This window comes from Pygocentrus nattereri, chromosome 4 (genome assembly GCF_015220715.1).
Source record: "Pygocentrus nattereri isolate fPygNat1 chromosome 4, fPygNat1.pri, whole genome shotgun sequence".
Lineage (NCBI taxonomy): Eukaryota > Metazoa > Chordata > Actinopteri > Characiformes > Serrasalmidae > Pygocentrus > Pygocentrus nattereri.
Window position 1 is genome coordinate 32,060,862 of NC_051214.1, and position 27,309 is coordinate 32,088,170.

At 40.9% G+C, this 27,309-nt stretch overlaps 2 protein-coding genes across 2 annotated transcripts in view; one reads left to right on the forward strand and one right to left on the reverse strand.

The window, feature by feature from the left end:
- Positions 1 to 2,704, reverse strand: part of kcnh5a (potassium voltage-gated channel, subfamily H (eag-related), member 5a) — a 152,195-nt gene extending 149,491 nt beyond the window's left edge. Inside the window, exon 1 of the mRNA XM_017710492.2 lies at positions 2,197 to 2,704. Within this exon, the coding sequence (XP_017565981.1) occupies positions 2,197 to 2,269 (73 nt within the window). The 5' untranslated portion in view covers positions 2,270 to 2,704. The remainder of the gene's footprint in view (positions 1 to 2,196) is intronic.
- Positions 2,705 to 3,926: 1,222 nt separating this feature from the next.
- rhoj (ras homolog family member J) lies at positions 3,927 to 27,213 on the forward strand. The gene is made up of 5 exons (XM_017710493.2): positions 3,927 to 4,425; positions 17,975 to 18,033; positions 21,814 to 21,978; positions 24,535 to 24,630; positions 24,718 to 27,213. Exons 1-5 carry the CDS (start codon positions 4,209 to 4,211, stop codon positions 24,862 to 24,864), a joined length of 684 nt encoding a protein of 227 aa, XP_017565982.1. The 5' UTR covers positions 3,927 to 4,208; the 3' UTR covers positions 24,865 to 27,213.
- The last annotated feature ends 96 nt before the right edge of the window (positions 27,214 to 27,309 follow it).

Below are 27,309 nucleotides of genomic sequence, written 5' to 3' on the forward strand. Positions count from 1 at the left end.
AGAGAGAGGGGGAGGGAGGGAGAGAGAGGGAGAGAGGAGGGGAGGGAGAGAGGGAGAGAGAGGAAGAGAGGAAGAGAGAGAGAGAGAGGGAGGGAGGGAGAGAGGGAGGGAGAGAGAGGGAGACAGAAAGAGAGGGAGAGAGAGGAAGAGAGGAAGAGAGAGAGAGAGACAGAGAGAGGGGAGAGAGAGGGAGACAGAGAGAGGGGAGAGAGAGGGAGACAGAGAGAGGGGAGAGAGAGAAAGAGAGGAAGAGAGAGGGGGGGACAGAGAGAGGGAGAGAGGGAAGGAGGGAGGGAGGGAGAGGGAGGGAGGGAGAGAGAGGGAGAGAGGAAGGGAGAGAGGGAGAGAGAGAGAGAGAGAGAGAGAGAGAGAGAGAGAGAGAGAGAGAGAGAGAGAGAGAGAGAGAAAGAGGGGGGACAGAGACAGAGAGAGAGAGAGAGAGAGAGAGAGGGAGGGAGACAGAGAGAGACAGAGAGAGGGAGGGAGAGAGAGGAACAGGGGAAGAGAGAGAGAGAGAGAGAGAGAGAGAGAGAGAGAGAGAAAGAGGGGGGACAGAGAGAGAGAGAGAGAGAGAGAGAGGGAGAGAGAGGAACAGAGGAAGAGAGAGAGAGAGAGAGAGAGGGGGGACAGAGAGAGAGAGGAAGAGAGAGAGAGAGAAAGAGAGAGGGAGGGAGACAGAGAGAGACAGAGAGAGGGAGGGAGAGAGAGGAACGGGGGAAGAGAGAGAGAGAGAGAGAGAGAGAGAGAGAGAGAGAGAGAGAGAGAGAGAGAGAGAGAGAGAGAGAAAGAGGGGGGACAGAGAGAGAGAGAGAGAGAGAGAGAGAGAGAGGGAGAGAGAGGAACAGAGGAAGAGAGAGAGAGAGAGAGAGAGAGAGAGAGAGAGAGGGGACAGAGAGAGGGAGAGAGAGAGGAAGAGAGAGAGAGAGAAAGAGAGAGGGAGGGAGAGAGAGGAAGAGGGGAAGAGAGAGAGAGAGAGACAGAGAGAGAGAGAGAGGAAGAGAGAGAGAGAGAGGGAGGGAGAGAGAGGAAGAAGGGAAGAGAGAGAGAGAGAGAGAGAGAGATGTGCATTATTTATGGCTGTTTGATGTGTTGGAAATGCTGAAAAACACCACAGTCATTTCCATCATGCAGCTGTCAGCTTCCCTCTGAACTGAACAGCTGAAGTGGCAGTATTTTCATTATTTCATGTGTTCGACTTCAATGCTTCCCCACGTTTTAAGAGAAACAACTATAAGTGTTATCATTATTACTATCATAATTATCATCATCCTCACCATCATAATGCTAACCATAATAACAGTAAGGATGATAGTAATAATGCAGTAATAAGAACAATGTAACAGTGTTATCGTTGGCATCATTATATTACTAGTAGGACTATTCATAGCAAAGAGGCTGATAAAATACATTGATAATTATAACAAAATAAAAGGGCTATTATGCCGTTTCAACACTAAGACGGCAATTATAATACAGTAATTATACTATAATACTGCAATAAAAAAACAATACTGTAACTTTGTCCTCTGACAGACAACCGTATAACTGCACTGGAAAAAACCTGCTCAAATCACTGACTAACAAAAACAGGCACTTTCAGTCTCGAGCTACTTATCAGTTTCTTCATCAAACCCATATGTAGACTGTTCCACAGTTTCAGTGCGAAAGCGGAGCACTGTGTGCGAGTCAAACTACGAGTGAATTCTCACCAACCTCGCTAATTACAGCAGTGAGCTTCAAAACCGCGACATCACTGGAAAAAACCTTTATTATCAGCTCAGATGAGACACGCAGGCTGCTGGAGTGGACTTGGTGAGCGGACAGCGCACAGCAGTAAACAGGACTGAGCTCTCGCTGTAAGAACGTCTGCCTTTAACCTGCGTTAAGCTCCGGATTCTCACATGGACGGACGTGCATGAACGCGAGCGTGAAAAGTTCATGGTCGTGTTCCAGCGTGCGTTAAAGTAAGATGCGGATACAACAGGAGCCACGATGATCTTACAGCAATGAAAATGAACAGTCCGCTTCTTATCGCGATTCAACTGGGGCTCCACGTGCGGCAGCAAAAGTGAAAACCCAGCGCGTGCTGTCTCTGACCTCTCCACGATTACGCACGCGGAGCGCGGAGCTCCTTCTGCTCCCATCGCCCCGGACTCCACTCCGCTTGAGGGTAACAGAAAACAGGCAGGCGCTTACCGCTCGAGCGCCGCACGATGTTCTCCAGGAAGGTGTTCTGCGGTGCCACCAGGCCTCTCTTTCCGCCGTGCATCCTGCGCGCCGCCGCGAGCGTCCGTGGCCGAACCCGAGCGCGCACACCTGGCCGAAGCTGATCGAGAATGTACAGTGTGTGCGTGAGTGTGCGTGTGTGTGCGCGCGCGTGGTGGACTCGCTCATGGTAACGCTGCGCCCTGCCCGCGCGCCTCGCCCAGATCCACTGTGGCCCCGGAGCTCCGCCGGCTCCGCGAGCTGCGCGCTCTCACACACACACACGCACACACACACACACAAACACACACACACGAACGCACACACACATCCACCCACCCAGCCCCCAACACCACCCCGTGTGCGCGGAACGCGCGTGCGCACTCTACGCGCGACGCGGACACGCTAGAGCGCAACAGATGGGAGCTGTCCAGCAGGATCTGAACACTTAGCGGGGATGCATGTGCCTGTCCAGGACGGGCCTGTCAGCGGGACAGATGTCTCTTAAGTGTTTATTAAATAAAGTGTTTATTAAGCTTAATGGTGCCATTTATTGTTCATGCTCAGTTACTCTTAACCTAGTTACCTAAAACAATAGAAGACCTTTTGCTTGGCTCAGTTCATCAAGCGCTAAAAAGTCGCATTTGCTTTAAATAATGGTCCAGATGGAGAGCTAGCAGCTCTGAACACTAGCGCGTGCGCATTTATCACTGTTAACCCCTTAAAGTTTATTCAATTCATTAGTCCAAAAACCTGTAGAGTTCAGATGGACTGTAATACATGTTTGATACTGAGATAATAAATAAGCCGTTGCTTTCGCAATGCAACCATTTAAAAACAACCTGCGGTGAAGTCAGTTGACAACTTAAGAAGTCATACACGTTGATGGATGCAGATGAATGAAGAGGTGGATGAATCAATTAGGACTGAGGCATGACTGAACAAAGGCACAACCTACATGGAGAAATAAGTGAGTGAATGGATTAATGTATCAATTAATTAATTAATTAAATCAATTCATGAATTGATGGACGCATATTATGGCTGAATAAAAGCACAGCCTAAGTACTGAGATGAATGAATTAATGAGTGAATGAATGGATGAATGATGGCTGGCTGGCTGGCTAGCTGGCTGGATGAATGGACGGATGGATGGATGGATGAATGAATGGATGGATGGATGGATGGATGGATGGATGGACGGATGAAGGCAGAGACATGAAGGAATTAACGATTGAACGATAGATGGATGGATTAGTAGAGAAGTTGATCAATAATAACATGACTGAAGGAAGGTACAGCCTGAATGAGTGAACGAATTATTAATTGAATTAATCAATGTATGATGGCTGGGTGAATGGATCAATGGAAGGACGCACAGACAGACGGATTGATGAAGGCAGCCCTTAAGCCGAGAGATGAATTCATTAATGTGGGATGGATTGATGGATGAAGATCACAGAATACTGGATAAATGAACTAACCAAACTACCGGACGGGTAGATGACGGCGCAGCCTAAATAGAAAGATAAAGGCATGAATGTCTGAATGAATGAATGGCAGAGAGGATTAATGTAAGACTAAAGATTGCAGAGCGCTGAAGATTGAAGTGCTCCAACTGCAGGATTACTCCTCCCTCCTCCTCCCTCTCTGGATTCCCCTGCTGTGTGGGACAGAGCCCCTATTGTTCCCAGCCCACCGCTGCCTAATATGGACTTGACCAGCAGCGGAGCCGTGATTTCCTGAGCGCGGTCATGGCGCGCGGAGAGCCGCAGGAGCGACGCGTAAGGAGAGCGCGCGCGAGGACGCGGGATGAGAACGGGGCGCGTGTCCGCCAGTTCGTGTGAACGCGCGTGCGAACGACGGCGCCGGCTGGCTGGCTGGCTGGCTTGGGGAGCGCGAGCTTAAACGCGAGGAAGAACGAACAGCTTTAAAACAGCAACCGAGAAAAGAGAGCGCAGTGTGTCCCGGCGAGGAATTAAAGCGTCCCGGTGCGGACCGCCATGCCTGCGCGCGGGAGGCGGAAAAGCCCAGCGGCGGCGGCGGCGGCGGCGGCGGTGGAGTCTGGAGGGGAAGGCGGAGAAGCCATGGCAGCTAAAAAGATGTTGAAGTGTGTGGTGGTCGGGGACGGAGCGGTGGGGAAAACGTGTTTGCTGATGAGCTACGCTAACGACGCCTTCCCTGAGGAGTACGTGCCAACCGTTTTCGACCATTACGCAGGTGAGCTCAGTGTTTTCTCTCGCTATGTGGTGGACGGAATAGAGGTCAGAACAGGCCGCTTTAAGTGTAACTTAGTGTAGCACTCCCTCCCCCCTACAGCTGGGGCAGGGGCCCGAGAACAGAAGCTGAAACAGGAGCTGTGTGTAACTACCACACCGAGGACTAAGAGGACTAAGGCCTGGAAGAAACAACAGCTTATCAACAGCTGCATTTACAGTGGGCTAACCGTTTGATAACACATTAGACTTGTAGTAAACTGGAGTGCAGCAGAGCCTAAATGGTACCTGTTGATTTCCAATCGCAAACAGAGTTTGTGAACGTGTCATACATCAGAAGCCAGTTTCCTAGATCTAGATTAAGCCTAAACCAAGAGTAAAGATAAGTTCTAATGGTTATTCTCAACTGACCTGAACAGTTTACTCCAACATTAGGCTTAAGCCATGTCCAGAGAACTGGTCCTGTATACTTCAAATCCGTGAATTCAGCTGCTTTAAGGTGCACCCGTTGCAGAGTTCAGCTGAGCTCACACAGCTTGTAAAATGTACCTAGAAAAGCATTGCCAATAGAACAGGAAGCTCTGAAACAGCCACACCTAAGCCTATAGTCACCATGCCCTCCCATTAACAATCAGCTAGTGGAAATCCTGAGCTAAGTACAGTATCTTTGGGATGAATTAGGGTGGCGTTTGTGATCCAGAACTAATCATCCAATATCCTGAGCTCTTGTGGCTGAGTCCAGTCAAATCCTCACAGCAATCTTCCAACATCTAGTGTAAATTCTTTTCAGAAGAGTAGAGGCTGCAAAGGATGGACAAACTGCTTAATAATACCCGTGAATTCAGAAGATATACTGCCTGAGCCAGTGTCTACAAACATTTGGACGTACAGTCCAAACTGAGATGAAGGGCAGTGGCTACAGAGTTTGATAACTTTACTATAACAAAGTTACACAAAAATAAATAAATAAATAAAAATATCATATACAAAGAAGCACAAGGCTTTGGTGTTATCTGCAGGGGAAAAACCCCTCTGGGATATCACATGAATGCTCTGAGAATCCTCTCAGGGTCAGCTCCCAATTACACAGTCAAGCTGAGGTCAGGCAGACATCCTCTTTTAAAAGAAACACAACAACATGGGGAAAGCTGGGCAGAACATATTCTTCCAAATAAGAGCCATAAAAAAGTGTGGGTTCAGATGTCCAAGTTTGTAAGTTCTTTGCAGCCTAACTTGGCTACTTTTTGTTGTGGAGTGCTGTATATATTTGACAATATTCACAACATAGAAACCAGAGAAGTAACAGTCAACTTCTCCTGTTATTAATACCTTAAATATGCTTTCTCAGTTGTTACTGTTACAGTGTATCAGTTGCTATTGTATTATATGTCATGCACTTATAAAAGAGTGAGGAACTGAAGTATGACCCTGTCAAGAGATCTTTCAAGTTTAAGGGGTTAAAGTATGTCATGTTGGTTACTTTGCTTTTGGACACTGTAGATGCTTAATTTTTTAAAAAGTGAGTGGGTTTGCTTTTTTTGGTCATTTCCTTGTTTGTTAGTGGCTTTCCTGGAAAAAGTGACATCACGCATGGAAAAAGTTAACTTGGCGTGGTTAAACAAGCGTTTCACAGCTTCCTCTGCAAAACAAATCTTTGCCAAAACAATGTATAGACTTCTAATTATAATCCCATAGCCTCTTACTAGAAACAAATGCATTGGTTTAGTTTGGCTTAAATTGGGTGACTTTTATGACAACATTTAATGTGCACTAATGAGCCAGAAGGCTTTCTTAAGTCTCGGAAGTAGGAGAAGTAGGAGAAAGAACAAAGCTTGTGATTGAATGCCTTGCTTTCTCAAGGGGACAAAGGCGGATCGTTAGAAACTACAGCTTTTTGACACTAGAAAACACCCACAATTACACTAGTAACAATTTAGGTACACAAAAATATTCATTTATAATATAAATATACATTTTCACAATTGTCTCTTATTTGCGCTGAACTGCAAGGTTAACATAGTCAAGTAAAAAAAAAATGTGTGTTGTCACCAGCTAGCATTGTGCAACCTGCATGTCTTGGTCATCAAACACTTTCCTCAAACCACTTCAAGTTGAGTAATCTCAAATAGGCTCTATTGTGTAGTTTCTAACACTATGTTGTACAGTACATCTATCACATAAAGCACAAAAATATGACTGCTACTGCTTTCCTGTATTGTTTCTCTGCTCTAACACAGCTGATTCAATTAATGAAAGGACTGTTAACTGAAGTGATTCATTTAGGTGACAGGAACAAAAAGATTTTACATTTACAGCATTTAGCAGATGCTCTTATCCAGAGTGACTTACAAAAACATTTCTCTATCTCGAGAAAGTATCTTTGCTAGTTACAAAGGTTACTAGGTTAGAGAGAAAGCTAGTCTTGAGCTCAGATATTGCTAGAAACAAAAGCTTGTGATGATACCTAGAGAATAAGGTTGGTAAAAAGATGTGTTATGTATATCATCACTGTCAGAACAAAACTTTTCATTTTTTACACAGTGTGAATATGCCAGTTGTCATTTACATTGTGTCAAAATTTCATGATGAATGGACCAATAGAAGCTGTCCAATTTCACTTAAAATAAAATGTTACACTAACATACGTTAAAAACAGCTGAAAATACGCTGAAAAACAAAACAAAACAAATTCAGTGGCGATATATTTATCATACAAAAGTTCCACACTGCACTGTAGAAGAGATTGTTATCGTTTACTCCACTCTGTGGCTACTGGCAGACAGAAAGCCGGAAGTTCTGAATAATGGAAGCCCCATGAGGTTCTTTAATTGGTTCCTTTACCGCGCTTTGGCAAACAGATGCGACTTCACCACAAACGTTTAACGTCTCTGTTGTAAAAAAGTTATGAGCTCTTAAAACCTCACTATTGATCAACATGACGTGCAAGAGCTGATGTGTAGGCAAGCTCATACATCTTGCATGTGTTTCTGGCACAGTGTACAAAACTTTTGATGTACTCTGATAGCATGTAAAGTGCTACATACATCTGTGGTATGTTTGGGATCGCTAGTGGTGAAGGACTGTTCCTATTTTTCCTATATCGATGTCAGCTTGCTCATATACATGTGTGTGAGCTGTTGTGAGAAAAAGAAAAACAGCAATAGTCTGAGAGCAAAGGGAAAGAGTGAGAAAAAAGTGAGAGAGAGAGAGAGAGATAGAGAGAGAGAGAGAGAGAGAGAGAGAGAGAGAAAAGAAGGAACATTCTTCCAGCTCTCCCGCAGCAGAACTGAGTGAAAACACAGGGCCAATCAATCGTTCCCATTCAGCTTTGGCCCCACCAGTCTCTCCACATGGAGAGGGCCTTTACACAGCATCATAATAAAGAGGGCGAATTGTCACACAGTGCCTTAATGTCGAGGCAAAAGAGCACAGAGCTCGTATTGTAAGGCACTGAAAGGGCCTCACTGTGTTACTACGGCAGAATTAGTGTTAAATGAAAAACGGTCATTTATTCTGCTTGCAGTGGAACAGTAACTGTAGGAATTGCAATAGCCCACATTCTTTAACACTTGGTGGGATGCATGCAGCAATACAGATACATTCTGCTCAGATGTCTTGGTGCCTCACTGATCTTTGAGCCTCATGACCTTCTCAAAACACATCATGTAGTCTGTTGAACCATTACAAATAAGTAGGGATATTATTCAACTTTTACTACTGAGTCCTGAATAGTACTTTTTTGGGGTCATTTCTTTTAAATTACAAACCGAAAGTGTGTGTGGCTTAAACAAAAATGTATGATATGCTGGAAATTAGTTTATTTACAGGCCATGACATTAATTACATGCATAGTCAAAGTAATTTGGATGTTCAATGGCCAGTCTAGATTTTGGAACAAGCATGCTTATTGGTTCACAGATGCTAGTGGGACTAACATCTCTGATACTGAAATGTAGAGGGTTTTTTTTTGTTACTCTATAATATTGAAGTAATTTGGTCAGCAGCAAAAAAAGTAACTAATTTCAATACTCCACTCTACAATTCTTAATGCATTTTTAATTATTTTTTTAAAAAGAAAGGTTAAACTTGAAAACAACTTGAGAAACAAGCAGTCTTCATTTAATTACTGTAGCCTTTTTATTGTGTTTTAACCCCTTAAGCTTTACAGGAATATAACTTATCAGTACACTTTCAGCAAAATAAAGCTCAGATAAGTTGTGCAAAGGCGGTTTCAGCTTAAAAGCTTGCATACCTCCTGCGGTTTAGTTTAGGTTGATCCATTTTGAATGTTGGTATGCTTCTTTTGCACCAACCAGTCCCAGGCATTGTCACATAGTGTCTGTCCATGGAGTGCAGTCAGATGCCATATCTGTTTGTTTTCTCCACAGTTAAATCATGTTGCTGGCCAAAGCCAGGCAAACACAGTCTCTGCAAAATGTAATACATTAATTACATTAATTTCATGTAAGCCATAGGGCTCAACCTGGCATTGTTTACCATGTAATTACTGAAAAAAATGCCTTAGGATGGAACAAGCCTGTAATTTTTGGTGGGTAAATGAATAATAAGCCTGCAGTTTAAGGGGTTAATTTTACAGACTTATTAGAAGTGCACAAATTTCAAGTTCATGGCACTCATGGGCTTCCTCGCTCTTGTCATGCCCTGTGAAAGATGTAGGTTTAGACCTCCGCCGGTAACCAAGGCTGTGGTTTCCGTCCACAAATCCCATTGGATCAAAATTCCCTTGTCCAAAACAAACAGATCACATTCCCGGTTTGCGACACAGAGCCTGTTAATGCTTTAGAGATGAGTCATCGTCTCGTGTGGCTCCCTTTAGACTCCCACCACAAATCGCATAATCTACCGTCGATATTGCCTGCTCGAGCCACGGGGCTCACAGCAGAGCACCAGGGAGAAGAATATTAAAGTTCTAATTAAAATATCCATCTTAGCTGAAGAGGTCCATTTAGATGCGGTCACGTGGTGTAAAGTAAGGAGAAGTGTTCTTTTTTTCTGTTCTAAATGTTATTCTTCAAACTGTAGTGTAGGCCTCAGAAGAGCAGCACAGTCATTGCCCACGTTTGTGGAGGCAAGGCTCTGACGTAAGCACAGTAGAGTCGGAGCTATAAGCTCCCCTTCAGTGTAGTTGAGAACAGCCTTGGGTTGCTGCCAATGCTCAATATGACCATGTAGACTAATGTGGTTTAAAACTATCCAAAGCATCATCCTATGACGTTGCTTAGCTATTTGCCCACTGCACTGGAAGCTTCAAGCAGAACTTGGGGCATAAATCACTGTTCAATATTTGTAAGTCGGTTTGTATTGACAAGACCGTGTAATCAAAGTGTGCACTATAAGAACTTCCTAGAAATGAACTTACAGTAAGACATGCCCCAAGTGACGTATTGTGCCAAGAGCTCTTCTTACTACAATCTATTAAATGCAGTCAGTGTTGGGGTGGGTGGCAGTGCTAATTGAGTTTCAGTTATTTGTAGTGTACTTAAGTCCACTGTGACTATGAGATATGCTGACCTAAGTATGGTGGTGGAATAAACAGTGTCAGCAGCAGCAGGGTTTCATTATAACCTTACGCATCACTAAACCTTCCATTTGTACCACATAGTTGTTGTTCTCCATTTTGTTTGTTTCTTTCACTGGGCAAATCTTCACACCACAGCATCTAATGATGCGGTCTAGACTAGTGGGAGGAGTGCTGTAAACAACAAGCAACATGAGGTAACTGTGGCCCAGTTTGCATTAATAGCTGCCTCATTGACACAGATAGTGAGGGTGAATTTGCTGATGTAATAAAGGTTTTAGCAGTAGAGAACTGGGCACAACCAAACACATTGCTTTTTGCTAAATAATTGTAAAAATATTTAAGCAAGATTAACATTTTTATATAATCTGCATATATCCTGCAAATGGAAATGTAAACTTTCTGACACCTATGCTTTATGAAGCTGAAAGTGGAGGGAGTGCAAATGTTACATTTAACCCTGTCTATCGGGGTAAGCTGTAACAGGGATCATTGTAACATTCACTAAAAAGTTAAACTGATATAAACAAAACTAATTGTATACAATTTTGCCCTTTGAACTAGATGAGCCTTCCAACCAAAATACATAAATACATCAAAAATCTAACACCAAAATAAACATGATTAGCAAAAAGAGGCTTAGTTGAATGTGACATTTTTAGATTTGACCATAAAGAAGAACTGCAAACATCACCATGATAAGACAAATACATTTGATTTACATGACAGTATGTTCTTGATTAATTTGTTAATAAAAAATTGACTGTTTTGAATTGGGGAGGTAAGGATTTCCCCCCAATTGTTTCTCTTGGAAAACTTAGTTTTAATTCTTGTTAAAACTAAACCCATAAGAGGAGGCTTTGCTTTAGTCAATCTGGCTGTCTCTGTGAGTTGCTGATGTATTTCAAAATGGTGCTGTATTACAGTACCTAAGAGGGTGATTAAAATAATATGGGTATCAATTCTGTTATTTATACAATTACTCAGTAAAACAAAAATATGAAAAAGTAACTTACAAATATAGTAACCTATACATCTTCAGGGAAACTTTTAAGAAACACCTGTCCTCTTGCTGTTCATTTGCAGGTTATGATGAGAATTCAAGATGACCAATAAACACCTACATAAAAAAGAAAACTCCACATTAAATTTTACCTCACATTGCATTGTGCCCTGCTCTCTCCTATTATGCTGAAGTAATTTGAAGTGAAAAAACCCTTTGCAGTTGTCATACACACAACCAATCTGGGTTGAACAAGGATAAAAAAGTGCAAATGAAGTGTGAACCTCATCTGCTCTTTAAAGTGTATTTAAATGCTTAACACACAGATTTGCAAACATGATCATAAGCAAAAACTATGTTTTGAGCTGTATTGACTCAGGAGCACAACTGGCTGTTGCTTTGCGACTGATCTACCATGACCTGCTGTGTAAATGATGGCAAATTTGAATTGTGGAGGCACTACAGGGAGTATATTTCATCCATCTGTAGACAGAAATGCAGAAAGAAGAATTTTTTTGTAGAAGAACTGGAAGTAGTTTTCATTGAGGTGTCCCAGCTTCTAAATGACTTCTTGATGAGATGAGAAGATGAGAGTGACCATCTGTCACACATTGACATGCATCATTGCACACAAACAAAACAATGTGCCACATTTCAAAGATTTTATTTTTTTCTCAATTAAACATCTTTTAAAATATGTTTAGCCTTAAGTTTTAACATGTAGTTCCTATAATCCCTTGATCCAATCTAACTTTGAGATTGGTTTATTATATATATGTTATGTATTCCAAAAAAATATTTCAGGCTACTATCATATATTTTGCATATAACTATATTGAGTACTGTGCAAATGTCTTGATCAAATCTGAGAAAAGTATATTTAATGCCATTTATCTGGGCAGCAAGCATTTATTAGTGCTGAAAAACACTAACATTACAATAAATACAAATTAAACATTGTAATTTGATGTCTGTGTGTTAGTTTAACCATTTTGAAACCTCTTCTTGAGGACGCCTAGTATTTACCACCCAATTCTGGCTAATCAATATGTATTTTTTCAAATTGTCTTTCATCTGGTGCATCCTCTTGCACACTTGCTGTGTTGTGGCCATCACCAAAGCAACTGCAACTCCTTCTTAGAAGTTAATAACACACAGTTTTGCCTGGGCAGTTCAGGTCAGTAAATTCTATCAGATTCTCAGTTTACATACCTCCCCTATGTTTTTTCCTCATCATTGCCACCTTTGTGTAATTTATTTTCAGTATAACTAGAGCTGTTCTGTGAAGGCCTCAGAGGTTTCTTAGAGAACATTATTGATAAAACAGCATCATGAAAACCAAGGAACACACCAGACAGGTCAGGGATAAAGTTGTGGAGAAGTGTAAAGCAGGGTAGGTTCTAAAAAAATATCTCAAGCTATGAACATCTTATGGAGGACTGTTCAATCCATCCATCCATCCATCCATTTTCTAAGCCACTTCTCCCTCAGGGTCGTGGGGGGGTGCTGGAGCCTATCCCAGCAGTCATCGGGCGGAAGGCAGGATACACCCTGGACAGGTCGCCAATCCATGGACTGTTATACATGGACTCCATTATACAAAAATGGAAGGGGTATGGCACAACTGCAAACCTTCTTAAACTGACAGCCCAGGCAAGGATAGCACTAATTACAGAAGCAGCCAAAATTAATGGAGCTAAATACAGGGCAGTCCTGGAGTAAAATCTGTTAGAGGCTGCAAAGACTTGAGACTGGGACGGAGGTTCACCCTAAACCTACAGCCAGAGCTAAAAGGGAATGGTTTAGATCAAAGCATATTCATGTATTAGAATGGCCCAGTCAAGGTCCAGACCCAAATCCCATTGAGAATCTGTGGCAAGACTTGAAAATTGCTGTTCACAGATGCTCTCCATCCAGTCTGACTGAGCTTAAGCTATTTTGCAAAGAAGAACAGGCACAAATCTCAGCCTCTAGATGTGCAAAACGGGTACAGACATACCCAAAAAGACTTGCAGCTGTAATTGCAGCGAAAGGTAGTCCTACAAAGTATCGACTCAGGGGAGGCTGAAAACAAATGTGCAATACACAAAGATTTTGAGAAACATGTATAATTTTCTTTTCACTTCACAATTACTTGCTACTTTGTGTTGGTCTATCACATAAAATCCCAATAAAATAAATTTAAGTTTGTGGTTTTGATGTGAAAAAATGTGGAAAAAAACGTATGAATACTTTAATGGCACTGTAGCTCACTGCAGTCCCTTTTAACATTTGTTGGGTGTTTGTAAACAAATGCCATGCAGGGCCAATCAAGAGCAATACCTCATTACCCTCTGAGTGGGACTCCAAAGCCATAATTATTATGCATAATTAATGAAGCCTGTGCTCTTAGTTGACCTGTGTGTTGGTTAGTTTAATCAGATGTACTAACATACAGTAGCAGTCTAACAGCTGAGATTCCACCTCAGCTATGCCAAAGCCCTGTACTTAGTGCATCGTGCAAGGCTCCCAAAGGCTTAGCTCAAAAGTTTTGAAAGCTTTGTAATATACAAGATTAATCGTTTTAATAACTCCTTAGTTATGCTTTGCAAAAACTCTACACAGGACATACTGTATAACTAGACATTCTGGCAAGGACAGGCTCACGTCTGCAAGGATACAATTCAATGAGATGCTTTTGTCTGTGAGAGAGCCTATGGAAGGATATAGCTGTGAGAAAATATCTGCAATGCATGATCTTAAAATATATTCTGGGCCCATATTCATCTAACGTCTTGGAATAAGAATGCAGATCTTGGATCAGTTTATGAGACGTGGGTATGTGTTCAAGAAGCTTCTCATGGTAGGAGTGCTGATCTAAGATCTGTTCCTGTAAGTGATGTCATTGTAGATGAGAGGAAGCTGATCTTAAAACAGCACTCTTACTCCAAGGAGTTTCATGACTATGGGCTCTGATCCTGTATCAGCCCTGTTTTTCATCCACTTTATAATCAAGTATTATATAACAAACTGCATATGTATTTTACACTGCTACACTTAACAAAAGGATTAAACAATAAAGGTCATTGATGTACAGTTATTAGTCTAACTAGTGAAAACTCTTTTAATGACTGTAATCTCAACCAACTGCCTATGGCTATTTTTAGTTTCTGCTCTGGAAATTCAATAAATACAACCTGGAATGGTTGAAATGGAAAAACAGCCTCACACCATTTCACTCACCATTTAACCATTTCAGAAGTGGGATTTTAGTATAAATAAGCAGCACTTGTTTTTCTACAAACGTCACGCTGCATACAATTATCAGAAAGTAAAAATTTTGTTTGATCCATTAGTAGGGCAGGACCGAACAATGCTACAGTGGTGCTGTTGAACATCTAGGATAAAACAAACAAGAGACAGGCAGCCTATGGCAGGTTACAGACCTACAGTAATAAGGACACCTAACTGCAGTTGTTTTACAAATTCTCACTTCTGTTGCAACGAAATGCACTTCCCATTTATTTAAGCTTGCTTATAATGAGATCATAAATATCAGCAATATGCTGAGACACAATAGTATTCAATACAGAGAATTTTGTATTTATCATATTTTTGAATAAAACTTTTCAGAGACTTTTTTGCCCCCAATCAATGACACAGACGGATCAAAACAATTAGTGAAATGTTTGTAGTTATTTTCTTTAGTTATTCATGCAGTGCAAATGATTCTACTTGGTTCCTACGTTTTCTCACACCTGCAAATGGCTTAGAAATGGCTTGGAATGCCAAGTAGCCTACCTGAAGAATATTCTGCATAAGCGTTAGATTGCAAGTATGCCATGGACATGATGGAGTGAAAGAGACTTTTATCTTTAAAACAGATAAAGCATCAGGGAAAAGCAAGTGAAGCATATTCTTTCCACTTCCACCCAGACACCATGACTGTGTGGTGACTGGCTATCTCACTGCAGATGTGGAATGACTAGAATTCTTTGGAATATGTAGAAGTTATTGTATTCCATTATCAAGGTGTGATGCTGAATTGTAAAATGATGTTCTCAGATGTTTTATCCCTTGTGCAAATAGCCTAGCTATTCATCTACAGCGCTTCAGCCTGTGGGTTGGTCAGCTGAAGGAGTCAGGGTGGTTATTTAAGCATGCTCTTGTTACACAGAGCTGCATTGTGAAAGGCTGTAGGAGTAAGGAGATTGTAGAGGCCTAGGGGCTTATCCACACCCCAAATCACATTGGGGGGATTGTAACATCACACTTCTCTCCCCAGGCTGTAGAGTATAGAGAAGCAGAGGAAGGCCTTGGCCCCATGGGGGAAGGCAGCTGACCGGATGGAACAGCTGAAGGCCTAACACACAGCCAGCTCCCCTCCTCTGCTGCAACCCCCCAGCTAACGGCAGTATTTCCTCTCTCCCTCTCTATCTTTGTTCTCCTCACACTATTTCAGGCTCTGCTCATACCGCCCAGGCCTCCTTACCACCAGGCGAGAGAAAGTGAGGTAATAAGCAAGGGACAAAGACGAAAGACAAAGACGTAAAGTGTGAGTTCACAATGTAGACTCCTTATTTAGCCAGGACCCAGGAGGACAGGAGAGGGGTGCTCATAAAAGGACCTGTCTGGAACAGCTGATATGCTGTAACAGACATTCTGGCTCATCCCCCCTCAGCTCTGAAGGGACAGCCTGCTACAGAGCACATCTAATCAAAACTCAGCACCCCCCATGCACACAGCTGCAGTTCTTAGGCCCCTCTCCAAAAAAATGATGACCTCAGAGGTGCCTGAGTCGATCACCTCTGCCCCACCACTGCTTAGCATTTATAGCCTGGGGAAGTGGGCACAAGTATGTGCGCATTGATGTTTTCTTGCTTGTAGAATTTGCTTGTGGAATTTGGTCAAAGTGATTTTTTTTAATGTATGCTTTTATTAAATAATAAACAAATATTTTGGTAATATTTCAAATACAACTATATAATGGAAATGCTTCACATAGTTCATGATTTGTTGTTTATTAAATTACATTTTTAATGAACAAATTGAAAATTAAAATGAACAAATACACTGTATGGTCTATACCCTATATAGTATGTGGACACCACTCTTAGTTACTTATGAGTTTAGTTGTTTCAAGCACACTTAATAAGAGTATAAAATCAGACACAGTCATGCAATCTCTATATATAAAATAAACATTAGAAGTAAAATGAGTTGGACTGAAGAGCTCAGTGACTTTAAATGTGGCACCGTCATTTGCCACAAATCAGTTTATGAAAATTTTGCACTGGAAGATCTGCCCCTGACAACTATAAGTGTCTAGGAGCAACAACAGCTCAGCCACACAGCAGTAGACCACGCAAACTCACAGAGTGGGCCGACCAAGTGAAGCATGTAGCACATAAAGGCTATTTTATGTTGCTTTACTCACTACAGAGTTTTAAATGACCTCTGGAAGTAACGTCAGCACAAGAACTGCTGTGATAAAATGAGCTTTATAAAATGTGATTTCATGGCCATGTAGCATGCTAATGCTCATGGTTTTGGAAAGGGATGTTTTACAAGTTTAAACAAACTATATGTCCAAAAGTTTGTGGACACCCCTTCTTTAAACTGTCGGCCATGTAGTGTTTTTAGTTACTATTTTAAATAAAGACAATAAAACCCAACACTTAGATTTGAATGGTTTGGTTAATTGAATTGCATTGATTGAATTAAATTTATTTAATGTCAAACAAAAAGTCTCTCACTTTTTCGATTCATCGTTTGAACACTGTGGGAAAATCTCATGATGAATGGACCAACAGAAATGTTCCAAAATTACTTGTCATTATATCTCATTATAAGTAACATTAAAAAGCAAACATAAAAAGTAAGTTATGAATGTTTTGGAGTCTTAGAGATTTTTTTCAGTTTTTGGGAAAAAAATACATAAAGCTTTAAATAAAAACCAAGTCTGAAATGTAAAACTTAATTGGATTTGTTGTATTTCACACTGTAACTGTTCTTCTTGATAAGACAATTGCATTCAGTGATTATGTCTGAAAAAGCCTGTCTCTTTGTCTGTTAGACAAAGAAGAGGTATGTGTTGTTCCTGCTGTAAAATACGGTGTGGAGCATTGTCCTGGAGCATTAGAGACCAAGTCCTCCGAGTCAGTTTCCTGTCTGTATTGTGCCACAGAGGTTAAATTTAGCAGCAAGATCAGCTTTTGCTCAAAGGCGTGAGGCATGATTGAATTTTTTATTTGATTTTCAGAAGTACTCCACAGCCTCACAGGGCACATAGTCGCTCCATAATTATATCTATAATTTTTCAAGCTAATGCTATACACTGCCAAGCGAAACAATAAAGCACAGTATAACGACAGGATCCTCGGGAGAGCGTCCTTTCACTGCTGCTTCTCAGCAGCATGGAGCTACGCACTACTGCTTTCAGCTCATTACTACTAGAGAAGAGGGAGAGGGGGAAAAATATTCAAATTACAATACTGCTTCCCATAATGACCTTCATCACAGCTCCCAGAACTGTCACTGCTTGCAGTGGAGTTCTGGGAAAAGAGGAGACCGCATTGTGTGTGCTAGTGGCCATTGTACATTGTTAAAAAGGCAGGAAAGTGCACAGCTGACACACACTTGTTTCTTTAATGGGTGTCGGTTGACAGCAGGAAAAAAATGCTTTGTCTGTTTTTTTTCCTTCTTGCTGTGTCAACACAGCCGTCCTTTACCGCTCATTACCCACAACAGGATGTAGTTAGTTGTGTACACACACACAAAGCTCTTCCTTATCACTTTTTCAAAGCTCACCACTCCTTGTTGACAGCTGTCCCATTCCAAACCAAGCCCCCTTCCCCAGCGTCTATCAGCCAATAGGGTCACTTCTGATACAATGCGTGTTAACATCAAGTAGGATACACATCAAATAGCTCAGATCACAGGAATATGTAAAGACTCTGCTTTTCTTAGGTAGTTTCCCCATCTGCTCTCATCTCCATTTATCACATCTGTATCATCTGGCTTCTTTTGCAGTAAACGTAACTGTATCCGGCAGACAGCACTTGTTGGGGTTGTACGACACTGCTGGGCAGGTAAGTCACTTTTAGAACAATTGGAGAATTAAATCAGTTCTATTATGTACCCTGCTAAGTAAAGTCATGAGCAAAAGTTTGGGCACCTCTGGTCAAACTTTTATTGATTTGCTTAGTGAAAATAAATTAATGCATTCTCTACAGAGAACATAGTTGTGGAACTATGTTCTCTGTAGAGAATGCATTAATTTATTTTACATTTCAAAAGACAATTAGAGTTTTATTTGCTGAATTTTGCATATTAACAGTTAAAACATAAAATTCGGCCTGAGGAACAATGATGGTATATATCATGTTTTATGTTTTTCCAGTAAATTAAGCTCAGCCAATAAGTAGCTGATCCCTCAGCTAACCTCTATTGATAAGTTAATAGCCATCCATAAAACAGCTCAACAGCTACAGTGTAAATAAGGTGGTTTTGCTGTCTCACAATAGAGAACACATGAGTCAGGAACTTAGACAGGCTATAGCATATCTTAAGTCCATCTTGAAGAGAGCAAGCTGTCAGGTGCTATTAACTGAAACCATTGTAAACTCTCTGGCTAAAGTCCATACTGTCAGTAGTACTTTAAATATGCCAGTAGCAGAGAAAGCCCAGTGCCTTAAGACCAAGTGCTAGGTTTACTAGCATCTTAATCCTTTTACCACATGTACTACAAATTCTCAGCCAGGAATTGCGAAATTCTAACCATCTGCTTTAGCTGTAAAGTAGTTGAGGTCCTGGCCAACTTTATTCTTCAAAGGCAAAGTCACAAGACAAGTCAGCAACAGCCTAGAGGACTGCATTTGAACATTAGACACAAGCCACATTATACAGACCATTTTGTGAAAGAGCTTCACACTCTCTCACAAAAAAGCCTATCAAATTAAACAGCTTGTGCAGAAATGTGTAGTAACCAGTGATGTATATTTTTGACCTCACAATAATTTGGATATAATTTTAGGAAATTATTTAAAGCATCATGAAAAATTAATGATGTATCAAGTTAATTAGCCATGAAAGTAGTCTGAAAATGATTTTGGGGCAAAATACAAGTGCCTACTTGATGGCTTATCCATTGTGACATTGAAAAGATTCAGACTGATGAGTCATTATACTCCTCGTTTTTATAGCCTTTTTAGTTGAACTGTGCAACTTGAGTTATTTCTTTTTTAAAACAACCTAAGACAGTCATCCTAAATTAAAATTCAATAAGGTCCAGTTAGAGAAAATCCTCAAGCGAAGGTCCAGAACATCATGATGTCTAACGTACATCATGATTCATTGCCATATACTGTAAACTGAAGTAGCCCAGTAGGTATATCAACATCTTATGCAGTCAACAAAAGTAATATTTCAACATTTATTGTCAGTTTTCTCTTTTTAGAGCATGCCATGTGAAACAACTTCCCTCTGACTCACTTTCTTCTCCGACTGTTGTGTCTTGCCTCATGCCTCCCCTGTGTGTGCATCACTCACTCAGTCTCAGTGCTCATCATAATGCACAGATCTGATTGGCTGAGTAGCGTCACGTGTGATATTTACGACACATACGATTGGTCTGTGAGTTTCCTGTGTCACTAAAACAGTACCATAAAGAAAAGGTATGCAGATTAAAATAGGGCCACCCCATCGAAATCAAATAATTCTCCATAGTTTATTGGTTATAGGTCCAGGTCCGCATAGGACAGCGTCTGGGTCCAGACTCGGACCGCGGTCCACCTATTAGTGACCTCTGACCTAAGAGATCGCAAATCAGAAAAGTGTGTAAAAGTGTTCACATCTGGATGCAACACTGCTCAACAGCTGGAGCATTCAGAGATACAAAGCAAAGTTTATTCTCAGGCAGCCTGTGGCTGTGGACAGGGAGCAGTCAGGCCCTGTGCTAATGAAGCACTGCTGTTTGTTTAAAACCAGGGCAGACACACCAATTCATTCCCCACGCAGCGCTGCGTAAATGAACGTTATGTAATTCACTGCCTGCCACTGTAAGCAATTCACTAATGCTGAGGACCATCTACGGCATGCTGGGCTCGTTCATATCGATCACTCACACAAGATCAATTGCTCTTGAACAGAAGAGCATCTGGCTCTTAAGGGCTGCTGGCATCAGCTCAGAGCGCCCATGTTTGCCCTGTAAAGTAATGTTTGCCTACTGCGAACGTTGTACATTGAGTGACTCCTGGTTAATTTTAACATTTCCTAAAAGATCAATCATTTCATGTTTTTTAGATGTGAGGTGAAGTTTCTTAGTTCTTTTGAGCTCTCTGGAAATTACTTTTTTCTTACTGCATAGTGTTACCTAAGACATCCCAAAAGTAGTATTTATTACACAATGCATTTGCAGTATAGGTTGCCTGCACATGCATTGCATTGAAGCTGATTTCTTCACCAGTAGATATGCTTTTAAAAGTTACATGCACCCTTGATTTCTACTGGCCTCCATCCTCTCAGCATATTTGAAAATGCTTATTTGGTGGTGGGTCACAAATGTGTGTGGAGGCAGCGTGGTGTGCATGGATAGGGTAAAGGTGAGAGAGCTAATGGAAGGATATTTAGCAATGTCTACACATTAACCCCACAAAAGCATACAAAAACACCACAGCCCATAAATTAACTCCCAAACAATGGAAATTGACATTTCTCGCATAATTTGTACACATGGAGCACAGTGCAAAGAGCCTGCCGCAACAGTTGGAGGAGTCAGCGTTTACAATGCTGATGCTCACTTACATATAATACAGGACCAAATGCCTTCTATAACATTACAGTTTGAGGTGGGGCCTCAGAAGCAGCACAACTGAATTTCCAGACATACCATCACCCATTCTTGGAAAAATCACTTGTACTCAGAAAACATGGCAACAAGTGGGGAAGTACAGTGTAATATAATGCACAGTGCTATTAGAATCATATAAGTAGTGGCAGATAACTGCTTTAAAAATAAATAAATAAGTCGTCAGCACTGCTTTTATTAACTGATTTTTCTATATTGCTATTTGACCATGTATTTATTTTTCTCCAGAAGAGCAGAACATTTTGGTGATGCTGGGCTGCTAGACCATAAAATATTACTCATTATTTGATGGTTGTTATATAGTTTACTGCATCTGTAGCACTACTGAAATACATGTTATGTTTCTCTGTAATGCTAATCCAGGTATATATAATCCCAGTTTCTACATTTTATAAATGTTTATATATTAGCAGATATGTAGATTAAAAATATATCAGCCCGCAATTCCCATTTCAGTGCATCCTGACCAACAAGCGGGCATATGAATGTGTAGTAACACTGTTTGAAGGCTACCCATCCAAGGACTTCATGACATAACCATATGCACTGAATAATATTTTTAAAAAGCAATACTATGCTAGAATCAATAGGATCCTTCATAAAACTGATGTCTGATGTTGTTAAGTAGGTGTCTGTCTCAGAAGCACATTACATAGACATGAGGCTTCAGAATGTTATAAATGAAACAAATTTCCATCACTTCAGTATAAGTGCCTTTACATCAGTAGTGTCATTTACTTCATATAAAATCACCATCTTGCAAATACTGACATAAGCTTTCCATAAGTATGCAAAACAATGCTGTTACAATAGGCGTTTCAAAGCTAATTCATGTGCCATTGACTGAATGTAAGCAGCCTGACAATTAGGTGCTACTCAATATTTACAAACAATATGTTTATTATTCACTAGGAAGTTGAGTTGAATGATCATTACTTTTTTAATTGTGAGGGTACAAGAAGATGACTTACCTCCCCCCTCTGCTGCCTTGATGCTGTTCTAGGAGGACTACAACCAGTTGCGGCCACTTTCCTACCCCAACACTGATGTTTTTCTCATCTGCTTCTCTGTGGTCAACCCTGCTTCCTACCACAACGTCCAGGAAGAGTGGGTGCCCGAGCTCAAATCTTGCATGCCTCATGTGCCATATATCCTTATAGGCACACAGGTGAGCATCACATATCTGACAAATAAATAGTGGAGAGGGAAAAAAATAAAGTTTTGTGAGGTTATAGTGTTTTGCATTGAATCTGAAGATTATACATTTTACCTTTACTTCTTCAGTTACAACTATGGCACCTCATTGGAAATATAGCAGTAAATGGCCTAAATAGTGCAAAAAAGTAAAATACGTTTAACTCTGTCCCTTGAAAATTATGAAGTGATAGGCTTGCCTGTGAAATAATAAAAACAAAGCACGAACTGTTCTCCAGGGATGATTCACAGGTTCCCAACTAATTGTTCCAAACATCTAAAGTGTGCACATCATCTTGCAATGACACCATGTAATGGGAAATTTGTCTTTGTTCTCTCTCTGCTGTGGTAGCAAAAAAATGACAAGCATTATCATCAAACATACAAACACCAAACATTAATTTTTATATGCTAAAGATCAGGAAAGATTCAGGAGGCTACAGGCAGCAAGAATGAAAGATATCTTGTAAAAGTTTCTCTTAGGTTATGGGCATTGTAAAATTTTCAGCTCAGACTCACCGTGAAGGGTCATGGTTCAGGTCATGCACTACAACAAGAGCTTTCCTACATACTGCAGCCCTGTACAGCTCATCCAGGTGCTTCTGCTTCAAGCATGCCAGCCATTCTAATGATCGTGGCAAGCTTGCCTTTGTCTCTGTAAGTCCCAAAATGAGCTGTAATTTAAAAAACATGAAGACTTTTCAGCAAGCCAGGCCATTTTGTGTATATTTTTACTCACTTCAATGCCCTCCTAATTAAAAACCATTTCTGATTAGCTGGCTTGAAAATATTGTCTGTGTTTTCAAGAGTTCACAGGTGCTTGAAACACTATGGTTTCTACAGGTTGATCAATTAAAGAAGAAATACAGTACTGTGCACGAGTCAGAGACCACCTTTCGTTCATTTTATTTCCAGTCAGAATGGCAAGTTATTCAATTTACAGAAGAAAGTTAAAGATAAAATAAGTAATGAAAGATATAGATAAAACAGGACTCCCCACAACCATGTAAGACACGGTAGACCACCAAATCTGTTCCCGTCAGTTAACCAGAACCCAAAGCTTTCATCTTTGAGAGATCCACTGTGACTCATCCGCTGTGATAAAATCAACACTATGAGTTTGAAAGGATGTTTCAAGAATCTGTGACTGGGAAAAGGAAACGGACAAAAAAAAAGAAACTGTAGAAATCAGACAAAGAATCTGCTGGTCTTCTCAGAACTCACCCTAGTCCAGACCTCAACATCACTGAATGTGTTTGGGATTATTCGGGATTATGAGAAGCAGAAAATGCAACCAACGTATAAGACTGAACTTTGGTGGTATATAAAAATGTATGAGAATATCAGGTGGACATAGAGCTGGGCGATATGGCAAGACATCTTATAACGATAAACAAAATTCATATAGTTCAATATCGATACATATCGCGATAAACATCAAATCAAATCATTATATATATATGTTTGAAGGCTGATTTTTGCTCCTGGGTGATTAATTGCTGTTTTAAATTATCCTTTATGGTTATAACATGACAAACAGTGGAACATGTTACAAATCTGTCATGGGAGAGTGGGACAAAGTGTCTGGTGAGCTGTTTTTACCAGCTGGAAAAGCACGGCCGCAGTTTTTCTAAGTGTCATAATTTAATGAAGAAAACATTTGTAGCTGTCTGGTGGCGAGTGCTTGGCTATCCCGTTACAAATGTTAAACAAGTGGCCAACAAGTGCTAAACTGCTATGTTTAGCTATGTTTAAACTGAAAGCGGTGCTTTTGTGTCGTGTTTGATCTACAGTATCATCAATTCGCTGTGTTGTGCGAGAGACGGAGCTGCTTCAAGTTAGCAAGCTGCTAAAAACAGCTAGCGCTCTCCCGCTCTCCAGTGCCTCACAGCGTCCTCAGTTTACTTTGGTTTACATTAGGACTGTACCTGACATGAACCCACTTCTTTCACTTTCGTTGCGTGGTAATGCACTAATACTAAAATATGACTTTTTGAGCGCTGCAACGGCGCTGTAGGTGTGAGGATTGTGATGCTAAAGCTTGTTAGGATGTACAGAAACAGGCGAGTTCACTGCAGGTCAGTACAGCTACGCCACACTCGCTATTCGCACTTGGTCACAAGGAGAACAAATCGCCGGTCGCTCCACTCAAATAGGGAATGTCTAACTCTGTCTAAGACTCATCTTACTCGAAGGTGGACATGCTTAATACTGAAAGTTTTGGCTTTATATTCTGAAAATTGTATAACGAGTTTAATCGCCATTTAGACTAGAAATTAAATAAATAAATGGTCTCAGACTTCTGCACAGTACTGTACATCTTAAAAAGCCTGTTGCTGCAGCACTGAAACAGTTACTGTTTGCAGACATTCCCGATTTAAGGAATTAATTCAAAGAAAAATGACTTACAGCCGAAGATTCTAACAATAGAAGAGCTGATGTGCTGCATGTGCAGGTGTGACTGATTATGTTGTGTTCTGTTAGAACTATGGGATACTTTCTTATGTTAGGCTCTTGTTCATTGTGGCAGATTGACTTGCGAGATGATCCAAAGACACTGGCCCGCTTGCTCCAAATGAAGGAGAAACCACTGACCTATGAGCAAGGCCTCAAGCTGGCCAGAGAGGTGAGAGAATCTCCATCAAACATATTCTAAGACACTAATCAGTACATGCAGTTTCATGGTTCTTGTTTATGCGCGTCTTGTGCACAGATTGGAGCACAGTGCTACCTCGAGTGTTCAGCACTGACACAGAAGGGACTCAAGACGGTGTTTGACGAGGCCATCCTGACAATCTTCAGCCCCAAGAAACAGAAGAAGGGCTGTGTGCCATGCAGGAGCTGCTGTACTATCGTATGAGCACAGACAGAAGCCATGAGGCAAATCCCACTGTGAACATCAGCTCACCTCCAGATGTACCCAACATGGAAAGAAAATGAAGTCAAGTTCCTTCAGCACCTTCCAGTTTCCTGTGTCACTGCCACTGTCCATTATCATGAAGTGGAAAATGCAGCGATTCGTTACCATTTGAAGCTTCATCTCAGCGCCTTTGTTGAGGGTTTGAGGACATAAAGCACTTCAGGAGTGGTCTTGCATCTTCTATAAAGTACACTTCTGGAGCTCAAGCAAGAAACAACCAAGCAGACTTTCAGAGAAACAACGTAGATGTATCCTACAACAAGAGCTTCACTGTGTCAGAATGCAAAATCTGCTCTGCTCATACCACATACTGAGATGCTGACCATGTAAAATATAGTTTTCCTTCTGTATTGAGGAAAAGAGAAACAAATCACCCCTCAGAATGACTATCCTGGGCTTCTACAAGCTCAAAACAAGTGCCTCAATCAAGCGCCAATGTCAGAGTTCTATTTATACTGCCTCTCACCTCTTGGTTTTCTTGCCAAAGACGAGTTGCTTACTCATTTGATGCTTGCATCAGGGTCGCAAGTCTCCGCACTCACATAGGGTAACCTCATTCTATCTCCATTTGAATAAAAAGTTTTGGTTTTAACTGTTGGCTTTTAGATTTCTGGTCCCATTCATTATAGGCTTTTTTCAAAGCAGACACAGCACTGCATTCGAAGAGCTTTGATACTTTCTCTCAGTAAAATGCGACCTTTTGAACTTCAATTACTTTGTGTGTGTTCAGATGTTACTGTGAATGTCATGTTGAACTTGTCGGTGCCCTCTAATACAGTTACTGTTCTACAGCTCTCAAGAATGTACCTTTGAACTTAAGTGCTAGTTTTCAGTAGAGTTACTGCCATGTGTCAGTGCTCCATCAGCTAAAGATTCCATGAATCACCACATGTTAAAGGGCTAAGGTTTGTCAACTAGCAGCCAATTCCTTTAGCCTGCAAAAGCAAGTGTAGAAGTTCAGGCACCAACACAATTTCTGCCTGAAATAACTATGAAAACTGAAAAGGTATTTCTCAGAATGTTGGCTAAATGCACACCTGCGTTGGTACTGAATTTCTTCTTTTGACAGCTCTTTGCCTGGTTGTAAAAACACTGGTTGCCTTTAAGCGTGACCTCAGGGACTTCCTCCCGAGCCCACAGGGTGCTAGTGACCTTCCTCAAGAGTACAAAGAGGAAGAATGAGCCTGAATATTTGTGCCTTTAATGTAGCATAGAATTAGTTTCTTATGACACTGTGCCTTGAGTTGTCCTATGCAACTGTATACTGTAATCATACAAAGAACAGCATCAACACTGGCCATGCCAGCAATAACTTGAACTGAATGTGTAACTGTATTTAACTTTAATTATTTAGAATGTAGTGAATATTACTTTCCTTTTTTATTTCATGTATTGGTTTGTACACTATATGACTGCTTTATGCCAAATATATAAAGGTTTTTATGTAGGTCTGGTGTGATTAAAGCTTGTGAACAAACTTCTACAGTACCTTTTAACAGTTTAGCCTTTATTAAGAAACTCTGCAAATGTTCCTATGAATGTTCAACTTTTGTCAGTATCCTACACCTTTTTCTAAACCCATGTAGTATAAACTATGGAGGTACTACTACCCAGTGCAACAGTTTCCTTACTCTTTCAACAGGCCATAATAAAAACCAGCAAAGCCATGTGTTGTATTTTAGATGCTAGAAGCAGACCATGAATTCCATGCTGGTCTGTTCCTTTTTTTTCAGCACCCTGCTAGGAAACGGCACAGACCAGCATGGCTGATCACCAGCAAAACCAGCATATGTAGATGTCTAATTATGCTTATGCTGTTTTCATAATCCTCGAAAGCTGAGCTAACACACTCTGTAAGATGTAAGTTGTTAGCTTTCACAATTATTTGTTCACATCACTTATTTAAGGCAAATGTATGTAAATGAAAGAAAACTAAATTTATCAAGATGTTTACAAGTTGTAACCTTTGAATGATGTTTTAGGGGGCAACTGTTAGTGATGTGTTTATTTGAGCTTGTGTTTGTCATCATTTGTAAGATACTATACTATCAATAGCTTGGTAGAAAAATAACACTGCATAGTGTGTTTGTGTCTGCGTTTCAGTCTGTCAGTAAGGGGTCGTTGAGGGTTGTACTGTTGACTTTAAATGTTAAGCATGTCAGAAGATACAATGTATTGTAAATTTCCTTGAAATGCTGTCATGTATAGAAGGCATAGGGAAGAAAAAGAAAAAAAAACTGAGAACTCTAACATGCTAAGACTAAATGGCTACTAACTCTAGTGTATAAGGTACAAACAATAGCAACAAATATGTCTTTGTCCTACAGACCACTGGTACAACATGGCACTAAACCCATTTGTCAGTGCTTGAATCCCACTTGTGTG